Here is a 14924-nt window from a genome sequence, read left to right as displayed (position 1 = left end):
CAGAGATTAACAATATTTCTCCAAATCTGCATTGTCATCTTTGAAAGAAATGGCAATACAAGTTTCCTTTCCTCAGGTGTAAATCAGGAGCATTCACACTGATGTAGGTGCATTTTAACCAGGTTCAAGGCAATGAGACTCAGAGAAGAACCAGACCCAAGCCTAAAAGTGACAACTGCTATAGACCTGAAGGAGTGTATGTGGACCTTTAACATTGAGGAAAGCTTGCAAGAGAGCGCTTGCTTACATGATGCATGCAGATGTTCCCAAACTATCCTTGACAACATATTAACACATCTTTGGCTACCACAATTAGCTCCTTTGGTTTTGAAAACCTGTAGGAAAAGCTGATCTGATTAAAATCTCTAAAATGTTGTGCTTATTAGAGTTTTACAAACTCAATTAAAACTCAAAGCTTTTCAAACCTCTTCTGTTTAGGAGAAACAGTCACATATAACCCACATATGCAGCTTTTTTCTTACACTTTAACCACCAGAAATGTACCATAATGCAGTAACCCAGCAAATACCTCAGTGGAAATAGGGGATACAGAATGATGGAGAAGGTGCCAAAGGTGCTGGGGAGGGCAGGGCTGTGCAGAAAACAAATTTTGCATTGAAGGAAGGAAAAACCCACTATCTGATAATATCTGATGGGAAGGAGGCATGGGGATTGGTGAGCAGATGCTGGCTGTGGCTGGGGACATGACAGTGGCCAGGGAGTCAGGGGGTGTGGAACAGGAGAGAAGGAACCCAGGATCTGGAGTGAGAACTGAAAATGGGGTTAAGATTGTTAAAAATATGTAGGGCTTAACCAGACTTAAGTAGCTCTCAAAAGCCTGCTTGCTAGTGAAGCCTACTTTGTATTCTGCTCCTTCATTTTATCCTTCCTTCCCAATGAGTAATTGTTCCTCAAACCTGATAAACCCAATCCCACATATAATTGTGCAGAATCCAACCCCTTCTCTCTGTCAACCTCCAAGTGTTTCCCTGAGCTGAGCCCACCTCCCACCAGCTCCCTTCTTGGGCCCATCTGCTTTGTTTTCCTGGCCTAGTGTTAATGGTCTCCCAAGCCTCTACAGATATCCCACACTTTGCTGTTGTTCACAAGCTGCATTAAAACGGCTTCAAGCACCGAAGACAACCAGATAACATGGTATTACAGTACCCTACAGGAGAAACATAGCACAGGACTACAAGCAGGGTCAGGTCCAGTTTTTCACATAATCTGTAAAATAACAGCTAATCTGGTTTCCCATACTAGAATGCTTCTTTTGCATATTTATTCCTGCACCCCCAGCTTTATCCCAAGCCCCCAGTACAACATGATTTCTACTTAAAGTAAGCGGGACAACAAAGAAGTGGATAGGCTCACTAGTTTTTAGAAGGAATTTAAGATTCTATGCACTTTTTGCCTTCAATTGCAGAAGACTGAACTGCATGACCCAGCGCGCCCATTCAAGCCTGTTTTTCCTCATCCAGTATTCAGTCCCTTCCTGCCTCTGGTGAGTCACTAGCACATTTGATTCAACAAGTTGTTTTGAAGCAACACCAGTGACCTAACATGCAAGAGAAGCCATGAAATGGTGCTGCAGTGCAACTTTTCCAAGGCAAAGGCCACTTGGGAAATGTAGAGTGAGACGATGTTGAAATCAGGATAACACATGGATGAGCAAAGTCTGACACCCTCACAGGATGAGTTTATGCATGCTGTGTGAGGTTAAATGTCTTCTAAGGAAAAACACTAAATAGCTATCGGTGGGACTTAAACCTAAAGTTATGCTACTGAGCTAAAATTAACTCTAAGTCTTACTCCCATACAGAAGAAAAAAAGAAAAGCCTAGGTCAATGAAACATAGGAGAGAAGGAATTCTTTAATAAAAAAGTAAAACTAAACTATTTTACAGAGTTAATATTATCTGGACCCGATAATTGTGCTTACTCTGACATTAAAGGGAAGTTGGTCCTTATAAATCAATACAGATAAGCATGGCTGAAATTACCGTTGAGACTCTACTCTCAGGAGAAATTCAAATTCTGCCTGGACACACAATTTCCCATGTTTTCCAGCAACATTATTCCTATCTATTCTCTAGCAAAGAAAGACCTAACCATTTGAGAACAAAACATGCCCCACAAAACAAGAGAGTGCCTTCACATTTCCCAGCATCCAGTGCAAATGATTGAGTCTGATTTGGTAATCCATCCAATTCAAGGTTGTTCGAATGGCCACACCACGGCAAAGGGGGTCACAGCATGGGAGAATGATTAACTCAACCCACCTGCCTTGTTTGTTTGATGCCGCCTCACTCCAGTGCGAGTCAATAAAACTTTGTGCACCGACACACACAACTTCCAGCACCCGCCAGCTGGGCCAAAATGGGGATTAGCAAAGGCGCCTTTCTCTTTCTTTTCTTGCTCAGCTCAGGTAAGAGTCCTTTGCCTTCCACTTGCCCAGGTGAGATGGGGGCCAAATGCTTGCAAGCTCCGTTTGGTGAAGGGAGGTCCCCAAATCCCTGTGTCGCCACTCACCTGGATGATGACGGATTTGGGGCTTGCTGGCCAGCGAGAGTTGCTGTTGAACAAAGCAAGAGCTGTGGTTGTTCCAGTGTTGTGTTCGTTAGAGACGCCAGAAAAGCAACAGCCTTGGTGTCTGCGTGGGGAACAAATGGCTCCCTGCAGCCATGGCCAGAAATGGGGGCACCCTTGGAAAGCAGCCTTAATCAAAGTCCTGCTGCAAAGACATGGCTGTCTCTGGTTTCAGCAGCCTTTTTTCCTAGGGTTGTTTCTTTTCTCTGCTATTGCCAAGTACCATGATCCTTATTTTGATTGTTTTAACATTGGTAAATGCATCGTGAAAAACAAAATCACAAAGAAAAGGAAAAATTGTTCTACACACTAGCGTTTCAGTCTTTTTCATAGCCACAGTCTTAACGGGAAATTTTTCATTCCATGTGATAGGGAGGCCAAAATCTGGTCAGCATTAGTTTCTGCAGTACTTTTGGTGCTGCAAGACTATTTTTGTAGAAGATAGTATAAAATAATTTGTAACTCACAAGAACTGAGTAAGGCTCTTTAAATACATCTTTTTGGGGTTAGTAGATTGTAACTCATACAGAAATTTTGAATAAATATTCTCTGTCCTGAAAACTCTAAACTTCAATGAACCATGGGATTTAGATGGCACATCTTCTTTCAGGCCTTCTGTATAACTACACAGACTGTTGTGATTGCATTTAAAAATATAGTTGCGAGTGTGCCAACACATATAAAAAAGACCAAAAAACAATAAAATACACAAGCATTTTACAATGTAGGTTTAAAATATAAAAAAGGTAACAGAAAAATGTATGGGTAGGTTTTAGCTAGATACATTATAGACATGCCCCAGCATAAAAAATTCTAGATATTATTTAATGTTAATAATTATCATCTAAATTTAAATTCTAGTTTCTAAGCGTTGTTTTGCAGAACAACCTTATTCAAATCAAACTCACTTCTCAAATAAGTAAGAATTTTATACAGAGGAGGAAAATATAGGATTTGGGGTTTTGTCTGCAATACTCTGCTTTTGTTTGCAAATGCTTTATCAAATGGCAGTAAATATTTGCATTTCTGAATAAGGCAGTAATATCTTTCTAACACTGAAAAATTCCATAGACATAGGAAAAATGGTAGCAAGAAAATTTACTGCATTTTTTTTCAGCTTGCGTATATACCTTCATTTTTTTTTTTCTTAAAGCATTATGCCCTGCATGTAATTATAACAGAAAAGGGGAAAAATATTTTTATGACCCAAACCAGTTATGACCCTGTCAATATTTTAAAAATGAAATGCTGTAATTATAATGACAATTCTATTGCAAAGTGTCAAAACAGAACACAATTTAGGTTTCATGGAAGCTGTACTATGATAGGAATTCTTTACTTGTATTTCTTGTCCCTGTGGAGAGCATTGCGGCATCCCTATGATATTGTTTTGACCTAGTTTAATGTTTTCTCTCAAAACTCATTTCTTCTTAAGGTCATTTTTGTTTTGAAATAACTAGTGGAATCAGTGATTTCTGCGCCTGTCACATGAAATTTTACTGTATCCTTTTTTCACTTATCTTTTTTTTTTAGCAGCTATCCTTTTCTTTCATGCACACTGTTAAACTGTTTAACCCTTGGGGCCAAACTTTTCCCTAGTCTACATGCAGCAATAAAACCTCCAGTAACTTCTCTGGGTTTGCAATGGTATGAGAGGAAGCATAATTTAGCTTTTGTGCCTATTTTATCAATTCCGTCTTGTAGGTGCAAAATGAGCTTGAAAAAAATACTCAACTGCAGGCTGAGCTAGCACTCAGGTGAAGGAATTTAACCGTACCAGGAGGCACATACGCCTGCTTCACGCTACGAAAGCGTGTTGCTCAGGGAAAGGAGGAGTTGCCGTCCTCAGCCTGGGAGACCTTTCCCTGAACACCCCCGTGCGCCCCCCGCTCGCAGGCTGTGGGGCTGGGTGGGACGAGGCTGCTTTCCGTCCCTCCTGCTGGCGTTGGGCTACAACTGGAGAAGAGAAGGGTCAGAAAAAGATGAAGAAAGAGGCGCCTCTCTTCAGCATGGCCGTCACGCATGAGGGGGAAGCCAGGGTGTGGTTCATTCCCTGTGTGCCTTTTATTTAGCAATTGCTTAAAGCCAGGCACGAAACCAGGGCACAGAGCAGGACTAAGATGTGTTGCAAAGACCGTGGGCCAGCTGTCCGTCTGGGGTTGAAACCATGCAGAACAGATAACTCCCAGAGCCAAACGGTTGGCAGTAGAGTCATATGCTCATCTGACAGAGAAACTGTAAAAATCACAGGACTCGTGGAACAACATGACCCTGCAGCTCGAAGTCATGAAAGTCACAGTGCTGTGAACTATAACTAAGCCTTCAGAGACTGCGCAGCTGTAACAGAAAAAGAAAATACTAAATGCTAAAGTCCTTTACAAGAAGAATTGTACCTGAACGTTTCTGGCATTTACTGCTAAACATAGCTATACTTTTTAGTATCCTATATCTTTCACATGCAGCTGTACCGCAGAGGTCGTTAGGTGAGTTTATTTACCAGATTAATGTCTTGTGTTAATTCACGGCAATGGAGGGCAACATCTGCTACCTTGATTATTAAGTAAGTTCAATACAGAGTTATTACAAAAATGTTAAACTGAACATGAGCACAGTGATAACCCCAGTGACTGAGGATGGCTTGTTTCTTGCAAGAGCATTTGAACAGAGGCAGCTATGGGGTGGCTGATAAAACTGAAGTGGTTCCATCTGGGTAGAAATCAGCAAAAGGCAATCATCGTTTCATATCCTTCTTGAGTTCCATTTCTCCACTTTCTCCAAAGTATGGGTGCCCAATATTTTCTTTCTGAAATACCTCACTTTTTTTCGTTCCTTGGGTCATCTTCTTTGTTCCCATCACTTTATACTCTAGGTTTGTTACTTGTTATGACTTTCAGAATGTTAGAAAGCACTGTTCAGGCCACTTCTCTGTCCTGCCCTACACTGGGTATTCAGTGATGCTACCCTTTACCATAATAGGAAGGGAAGATTCAGCCATATTTGGTCACCGTTTACCTAATTATTCCAGCAATTAAATGATGATATTACTCTACTAGGTGACAAAGAATTTAACATGAACATTTGAAATAAATCATAGCAGCGTTTACATTTTTACCTCTTTCTCTCTTTTTTCTTTTAGTGCAAGGAAACATACTAGACAGCTATGTGAGAACAGAGGGAGCTTGGCTGCTCAACCCAAAGAAGCAAATTTACAGGACAAACAGTAAAGAAGATTGTGCAGAGCGATGTGAAACTGAAAATAAATTTACTTGCAGGTAATTTCCACTGGTTCCCATATATATCTTTCATTACAGATGATGGAGCAGTCTGTCTTATTTGTCAGCAGTCTGAACTTTTGAGGGATTTCTTAGGAGTATGTTTGTCTGAGGTTTGCTGGAAAAACAAAAGACGTATAGAAACAGAATGCCTGGGACATATGGATGAAGAGAGCAGAAATAGAGAAATTAAGAAAATTATGTTGAATTTTTATTGGAAAACATTGTGATATCTTGATGCTTGGCACACTGAAAACCAACTTGACACCGTTTGATCAAGACTTTTGCACTCCTTTTGCAATAAAGAGTCATAATTAATTGCTTGGAAATTTAGGACAGCAATAATGGCATTGCTTATGTTTGTTGCATTACCTATTACCTTGCAGATACCTCCATTATTCTGAATTTTACTAGAATTTGGACTTACGTAACTTCAAAGTTTTTGTACTTGGCAGACTGACTGTCTGCAGGGCTGTTCCCAGTACTTTGTTCTCCATCAGGCTTTTATTCAAGGCAGGGATACCCTGGTGCTGACTTTTTAAATGTATTTATAACTTTGTGTTTTAAATCAAAAGGGAAAATGAGGCTTATTTTAAAGAGTTGTAACCCTGAAGGATGACAGGGGTTTGCTGACTGTGTGCGTGAAGTACCACCTGTTCCCTTTGATTTGACTCCCTTCTCTGAAAACTCCCTTCTCTGCAAATAAAGGGTAGAGCTTCAGTAGTACTTGGCTCAGGAGGGTAGGGAGGAAGGCAAAGAGGGCAGGTCTCTATATTCAGATTATATATTTACAGGTTGCAGAGGATTATTGTTCCCTTTTGAGGCATATTCAGACATAGTATCAGTCCTTAGCCTCTGCCTCAGGTCTGAGCCTACCATCACCTGACACTGGAACATCAGGGTGTTTTGTCCTTGCCTCCCTAATTAATGATGTGAGATCTATTACAGTCAATAAAGAACAGATGCTATCTGGCAGGGAAGGATCTGGGTAAAGAAAGGTAAATGTTAGGTAGAGTTTTAGGACCAGGCCAGCACTGCAGCACCCTCACATTAGTGCTTCAGACCAAGGAGTTCACATCAATACTTCAGACTTGTTATCCCACTTTAGCAGTGTGTTGGACCATGCTCATTAGCTACATCCCCACTTACAGATTTAACATTACTGAGAGCTTGGGCAACAGTTCCCCGTGTAGTTTTGACCCAGGACGACCAGCACACCCCAGACAGCTCATGGACCTGGTTGCCAGCCGTGAGTCTGGATGTGACCCCTCTCCTTTGGGGAAAGGCTGTGTGAATTTACAAGTACAGGCACACTGGGACCATGCCAGCTGATTGCAGGGCTACAGAACGGGCTTTGTCAGTATCTGCTTTCCTGGTATATACCTACCCCCTGAATGCCATGCTGCTATTGCTTTTTTTTTTTTTTTGTTCAGAAAAGCCAGCTGTAGAAATTACTTAGCCTGTCAGGTGTTTTCCTTAGGTGCTATTGTAAAGGTTACACCATCTGCTCCGGTTTTGCAGACATAGCCTAGGTGCTTGCTGAAAAGATAAATGGCAGTGTTTTCCAAAGTGCTTACATTGCTTCATGTACGATGACTCAGAACAGTTATCACAAGGCAATTTAAGGTCCTGGCTCGTTGTGTTTTACTTGTTCTGTGGTAACTGCTGAATACTGTAGAATATCTTGCTTCTTGAATGACCACTAATTTTTTTGAAATAAGGTCAAGGTCCCTTGTTCATGTATCCCCTTGAGCATGTTCTCGGGAGTCTCTGGCACATTATAAACCTTTTTTATCCCTTGTCATAATTTGTTCATGTAGCTCCCTTTCAAACTAAGCTTAGTATGAAGACTTAGGAGTCAAAGTCACCACTGAAAATGGGAGCTGCAATACTCAGCGATTTGTGAAACATCATGCAATCCTAAATATCACTGAAGTGCAGTGCTTGCTAAAATTAAACCTGAATACTAGAAAAGGTGTTCGGGAAAATAATGCACACATTCAGCTATTGTTTCTTACATTGCTCTCTCCTCTTAATCTCAACAGGGCCTTCTTATTCACCAGTAAAGACCAACAGTGTTTAACATTGGCTGAGAACACCAAAACAGCAGTGATATTCAGAAGAACAAATGCAGTTCTTTATGAAAAAAGAAGTATGTCTATGTCTTTTTTATATTATTTCACTGAGCTATGCTTTCCGGTGGGACTCACATAACCCTATTTTAAATGGGGGCTAAGCCTTCACTGGGTCAGGTGGGGTGGGTAGGTCAGCCCTTACCTACCACCTGGGGTTTGCCACATTGCTGGTATAGCAGTGGTACCATTTCTTTTCCCAGATTAGTGCTCCAACATCTTTCCTGCTCCCTAAATCCTCGGGTCCGTAGGCAGAAAAGCCCACTGTTGCTCAGGGAACGCAGAAGGTGCTGGGAGTAACGGAGATGCTTAAGGGTCCCTTCTCTCCTCTCCTTTTAAACCAGCCAACAACCTACAGCTGCATCTTCCCTATCGCTGCTGAGGGTACTAGGAGGAGCTACTTGTACTGGCAATGGTTTCTGAGACAGACCTTTGCTCACAGGAAAACTGGTGGAAACTACCAAATAATTTCATTTGTATCACTAAAGAAAATTCACAGTTTACTTGGGTGGGACTCAAATCAACTTTCTTTTGGTTGCACACATTGTCAGAAGTATTAGAGTGTTAACTATGCTTCAGATAAAAACGATCTATTTTTATAGTACTTTTATATCATTATATGAGGTTTGTACCCTTCAGTTAATGAATCTGGTGAAACTTTTATCCTAATCTGTATTTTTACAGTATAATTAATGGATCTGGTGAATTTTTGTATTCTCCTTTTGTACATGTTTTATTTCTGAACATTTCTGTCATAGATGAGTATTATTTGACTGAAGTGTATTTGATCTCCTGTTTTTTCTGAAAATAGGAAATCTGTCTGTAAGAAATGGCAATTCCCCATTTTTTTAATCATCTCTTTTAAAAATCTATCACATTATGCTAGATACAGACAAATGATTGGGTTTTAAGACTAATTTCGAATTACGTAATCAAGCACGGAGCTCTTGCTATATACAAGGAAGAAGGAATATGTTTTATTTTTAATATAACCTACGTTTCATTGTGTTGTTCTCTGACTTTTGTAATAAACAAGGGAGAGAAGATCTCCTTACTGATCATTCAGATGTAAGATAATGTGGTAAACTTTGAATAGAATTACTACTGTTCTGTGTTAAATGACTTTGTGAACATTGTCTTTCACCATTTTCTGATTTGTAACTTTTAAAAAAATATTGATTCATTTGAGAATATTCAGAAATCGGAAACTATAGTATCTACCAACTTCGTCTCCTTCAACAAAGAAAGGTGCATGAAAAGGAAAAATGAACCAGGTTCTCAGCTGCTGCAAGTCATGCAGTGGTTTCAATAGGCCGGTTTCTAACCAAAAGTCAAGAATCACAATAACTAGAGTGTAAATACCAATGAGGTCCAGCAAACTGCATCCTTACTTTTCTGTTGACCTGCAAAGACTTGTAGGATAAGATAGTGCTATGCGTATAGCACCTGCAAGAAGACTGTATGTAGTAGTTCAATAGCTTCTTCTGGATTGCAGCCGAGCATCCAAATGAGATTTTGTTCAGACATTGTGGGTATAAGGAAAATAATTTTTCACAGGAAGGGGGGGGGTAAGCACTGGACCACATTGCCCAGAGAGGCTGTGGAGCCTCCACCCTTGCAGATATTGATGGGACAAAGCTCTGAGCAGCCTCAGCCAGCTCAGAAGCTGGCTGTGCTTTTTATGGGGGTTTGACCAAAGACCACTGAGGGTCCTTTTCAGCCTGATATTTTCTGAAGCCTACAGCCAGCTGCCTTTTTTTGTATATATAACTAATAGGTAATTTAATGTTTTGAACATAAGATATTTTTGTTATATCCAGAAGCTGGTGGGAATTTCCCTGAATCATGATTAAGTAATGCTAAGAAATCTTCTGCAGTTCCTATCGTAGAAGGAAAACTGAATGGATCAATTGGCAAGTAACAAAGCTTAAAGACTGAACAAATAACTTACATGTAAATAATCCTTACTGATTTTGCTTCAGTACTGTGATCAGGAGCTAGACTGTGATTCTGGTTTATTTTTGAGACGTCCCTTAGACTTGCTGAGGTTAGAACCTGGATGAGAGTCCTGCAATATTCAGTGAGGATTTGTTAATGCACCCTTTTAAGCCTTTTGAAGTCATAGGCATGGAATTTAGTTTCTTGAAAAACAGAACTCCATCAGTAAAGGTGTGAATATCTGTAGTTTTACGTAACAGAGATGTCCCCAAACTGCACATCTACCTACTGAAAACAAAAGATGTGCCTAGGCATCATGAACATCAAAAACAAAGCCTATTGTGTATGTGTCAGATGGTTTCTCTGTTGCTCATCTCTTCATTAGCAAAGAGTCTCAAATAACTATGTGTCCATTCTAATGTTAACATCCATTTAATCTATTGTTACAGAACAGAATGGAAAATGTAGCTTTTACCTAGGCAGATTATGTCACTGTCCCCAGCAGCTGCTGCTGTCCTGATACTTCAAGGAAATTCCTTTCAGATGCCCAGATGTTTTTGCAATACTATTGCTGAAACCAACTTTTTTTTTTTCAGTTGAAGCAATTACTTGACAAGACCTAATTGCTCTTTATCACTGCACTCAAAGAAAAGGATGACAATTGGTATAAAATTCCCAGTTTTAAAAATTTTTTTTCTATGGTATGTGCTATAAAAGAGAAAGTTAACCTTCCCTGGCTTAATAGAAAAAGTAATAAGAATTAAAGTTAGCATTTCGGAGTTGTTATCCACATATCCGTTTGTAAATAGTTAACCCAAGGGGCACGGGTTGAGTTTGGGGATCAAAGTTAGTTATTTATCGTCAGACAGAAAAAAAACCCTAAAGGTTATATAAACGGTCAAAAGTTTACGCAAACAAAAAGAGTCAGGACTTGACTGATTCAGTGTTCAGTTATTGAGGTTTTTAATGTTAATTTATTGCAAAATTGTTTGAGGGAACCAAATGGCTTCCAGCTAAAGTTCCTAGAGTAAACTTGCACATATATATATGTACATTGAAATAAAGAGGTGCCTAAAGGTACATCTATAAATCCACATCTAAACTATCTATCGGCCCACAGAAGAACTGGACCTTATTTCAGATTCAAATATTAGTTCTTTTCACTTTTGACAAGACAGATCTGTGTAAAATGGCATTATGTCTCCAGATTTATGTTAAACTTCTGCTTGTATGTCGGTTTTGGTATAACTCTGATGCTGCGAAAAGCTGATGCATAACTGGGTCTCCACAAATACCTAACCTGGACACTACTTACAGACATTGACACAAGCCAGGTCACAGCCTAAAAGTCAGATTGCTTTATTGCAGCTAGAAAGGAGGAACTGGCTGATGAGATATGCCCTGTGCATAGGGAAGTGCTAAAAGAGTTTCCTGCTTAGTTTTCCAAGCCAGAGGACGTGCTGCCTGACAGTGACTGTCCCTAAACTGCAGGCATAGAAGCTCTGAGGGAACGTGTCAGGATCGGAGTTCCTTCAGCTGTGCCTTGGCAGAGCCACCCCTTGCAAGCCTGCTCTCCCCTCGCAGTCACCAGCTCTTTGCTGGGAAAGGGGATTGTTCAGTCCTCCCAGGAAAATCTTGAAGGGTGCAATGGGGTTATGGCTGCTCACTCCTCCTGGGAAAAAAATTACAACACTGGCCTTTCAGTTCTCATTTAATTTAAGTATTAATAATTTAAAATTATTTAATGTTTTTAAGGTTACCGATACAAACCCCAGGCTTATTCAGCATTAAAATTCCCCTTGGCTTGTATGAAGACAGGACTTCATTGCTGATTCTTTCACTCCTTCTTTTTCTTGTTTTCATGAAGGTACTATTAAATTCCAAAATCTCAGAGTACAAAAGCATATATAATATGCACCTTCAACCAGCTATCCATTTTAACTTGTACAGCAGAGAGTCCTTGTTTTAGCGTATCATGAATTAATTAAACCTCATTCATCACGTGGTGAACTTTAATGAAACAATGTCATCCGTATTTATATGAACTTAAAATATTTGCTTATTAAACTGGTAAAATGCTATGTAAATGCATCTGTGATTCTGTCCTGCTGTCTTCTACAGCTGAATTCAGGTGGCTGTCTTTTAAGGTTTGATTTCAGTTACTGTGCATAACTATAACATCATAGGAGGCAATGAAAAGAGAATGTGTTTCTATTTTGTTATAGTGCATATTTAAATGTTAAAAGCATATTTTATTATTTAAATGTACTATAGCATGTTCTCAAAAGGGCTGGATAGTATTACACTTATTTCTCTGGAATTCTGGTTTGGAACTTTTGGGCTTTCACATAAGTTTTTCAATGTTAATTAATTCAACTTAGACATCAAATAACTAGTAGTTTTTTACAATGTGAGCTGTCTACTTTTGATGGCGTAAGAAAGTCAAAACATGACCAAATGTATTTAAATGTATTAGCATGAAAATGGATTTTGTATATGTTAAAATCCAATGGACATGTCATGATACTGATTAATTAAGCACATATCATTTCAGTTTATCTTCTAGAATGCAAGAAGGGAAAAGGGGTGGATTACAGAGGAACAGAAGCCAAAACTCAGAAAGGTGTGCCATGCCAGAAGTGGGTTGATAATGTCCCCCATAAACCAAAGTAAGGCCTTTTCATATATGTTTATATGTTTTTCTGAATTTTTGATAAGCCATTTATATGTGCTAAGTAGTCTTATAAGCAATTTGTTTGGTGTTCAAAGTCTTCTTATAAAATATTTTTCTACACTTACCCAGAATAAGATAATTCTCTAATCTGAGTTGTAACTCAGAACGCTGCAATTTGGGCTACATGATCAACAGGGACATTGTCAGTCTTGGCAGTTGCATTTAAATTTTGTGGTCCTTACAAGAGCAAAATACTAGACAGGGAAGCACCTGGTTCTGTTGAAATTAGAATTTTCCATTAATCTCACCAGGGCAAGAACTTCTTCTCCTGGCTAAAGGTACCACATGCAGCAGATGAGATAGAGGTACATCGTTTTATCAGTGAATCCACAGACAATTAACAGTGCAGTATTCATTGTTTTTAATGAAAAACACCCAACTGGGTTTATTTAGTAACCTCCTGTTAAGAAGGCATAGCATTCAGGTTACAGAGAACTCTCACATTTCAGCAAGTATCTTCTCATTGCATCTCCTGGGGAACATGTCCCAGAGCAGACTTTTCTCTACATGCTACATGGTACCTCAGCTGAGCAAAAATCACTGGAAACTGAAGAGCTGGAGGAAATGCAATTATTAGAGTTATGACTGGCCTTAGAGACACCATAGTTCCTGAAGTCTATAGCTATGGCACTTCTAATGATTCAGCAATGGCACACTGTAGCAATTAGGAAACTTCTAGTGAACAACATCTACAAAATGGTCCTCAGATAAAGATTTCATCTTTAGAGTCCTCAGCTGAACAATTGGGACACCTTCCTTATTCTCTAATCCCATTTAATTTCTGTTCCAGTTACACACCTGAAAAATATCCTACTGCAGGACTGGAGGAAAACTACTGCAGAAATCCTGATAGCGATGGAAAGGGACCCTGGTGTTACACAACAGATCCTGCTACCAGATTTGATTACTGTAACATCCCAGAGTGTGAAGGTCAGAATACATTCACTGATTTCTTACCTTTTTTTTGGAAGATGTGTTAAGAATGTGAAGTTTTTCAGGTATTTTTATTTCTAATCAAGTATTTGTTCCAAACTTGAGTTTAGTTCAACCTGAAATTTCCAGAGACATTTTCAACACCAACAAGAAAGATATAAAAAAAAACCCCCAAAAGCTATACAAAGTTGGGGTTTTTTCCTCTAGATAAAAAAAAATGGTATGAATGTATTTAAATATCATAATACTAGAATTGAACCAAATTACAATTGCTAGTGCCAAAGTCAATAAAAAGTGACGGCAGCAAGGCACAGATTTTCAATTATAGCTTAGCAGTTTTAATTTAAGTCTTTCAAAAACTATAGTCTATAATGTTAGGGGTTTTTTGAAATTGAATATTATAAATGCAATCAACTAGTTGAAGTCATCTTACCCAGAAAAATAAGCTTTTCCTTTGCCAAGAAAAAAGACTATCCTTCTGCCTTGCGCTCTGATCAGGCTCTTGAGCTTCATGTCAGATGAGTCTGAGTGCTTATGGACCAGTTCCTCAGGGACTTTCTGTCTCTCTTGTCCTCATTCTGCCTTGTTCCTACAGTGGAGTGCATGCACTGCAGTGGAGAAAACTACCAGGGAGTAGTTGCAACAACGGTGTCTGGACTTGAGTGCCAGCGTTGGGACTCCCAGCAACCTCACTCTCATGGATACCTCCCAGAAAAGTGAGTCAGACTCTGTGATGGGTTGTTTATGATCAGTGCTGGCCTGAAGACCACCCTGCCCCAGACAGGATAATCGTTACAGCCATTAGTGACATTTTTTAAAAAATATTTTTCCTGTTCAGTTTTCCAGAGAAGGATCTGAAAATGAATTATTGCCGTAATCCTGATGGTGAACCTCGGCCCTGGTGTTTCACAACCAGCCCGACTAAACGCTGGGAATATTGTGACATTCCTCGTTGCAGTGAGTCTCACTTCTAGACTTCTAGACACAAAGATGTCTAGGCACAAAGACATCTAGGCAGTTTCCATTCAAGGTGGTGCAAGGAGCTAGGGCAAATAGAAGAGGGCCCAAAGATAACGGAAAGAATAAAAAACTGCTGACTTTTATCTCAAAGAAAAGAATAAATAACCTTGAAATGAACCTCTGATAGCTCTTTTGAGACTAGATTTTTCTGTCATAGGCTTTTCTAATGCTTTGCATGGAGCACATCTCCGTCCCTTGATATGTTTTTCCATGACCAGGCATTTCAGTGGTTCTGATGTTTCTTCTGATGTTCCTTTTTTGATGTCAAACAGTTTCACTCTTCCTGAAAATCTTCTGGCTTTTGTTT

At 39.5% G+C, this 14924-nt stretch overlaps 1 protein-coding gene across 2 annotated transcripts in view; it reads left to right on the top strand.

Annotated features, from left to right (window-relative positions):
* Window positions 1-14924, top strand: part of PLG (plasminogen) — a 63109-nt gene that overhangs the window by 35447 nt on the left and 12738 nt on the right. Inside the window, exons 1-7 of one of the 2 annotated variants that reach the window (XM_049801640.1) lie at window positions 2313-2427; window positions 5725-5860; window positions 7906-8012; window positions 12485-12599; window positions 13455-13594; window positions 14193-14313; window positions 14436-14554. In XM_049801640.1, coding sequence (XP_049657597.1) covers window positions 2379-2427; window positions 5725-5860; window positions 7906-8012; window positions 12485-12599; window positions 13455-13594; window positions 14193-14313; window positions 14436-14554 — 787 coding nt within the window. In that variant the 5' untranslated portion in view covers window positions 2313-2378. Of the gene's footprint in view, window positions 1-2312; window positions 2428-5724; window positions 5861-7905; window positions 8013-12484; window positions 12600-13454; window positions 13595-14192; window positions 14314-14435; window positions 14555-14924 lie in introns of those variants that run through there. The other variant, XM_049801641.1, reaches the window with a different exon arrangement.

The sequence above is a fragment of the Accipiter gentilis genome, chromosome 5 (assembly GCF_929443795.1).
Source record: "Accipiter gentilis chromosome 5, bAccGen1.1, whole genome shotgun sequence".
NCBI lineage: Eukaryota > Metazoa > Chordata > Aves > Accipitriformes > Accipitridae > Astur > Astur gentilis.
The sequence above is the reverse complement of the archived record's forward strand: the minus strand, read 5'-3'. Positions and strand labels throughout refer to the sequence as shown.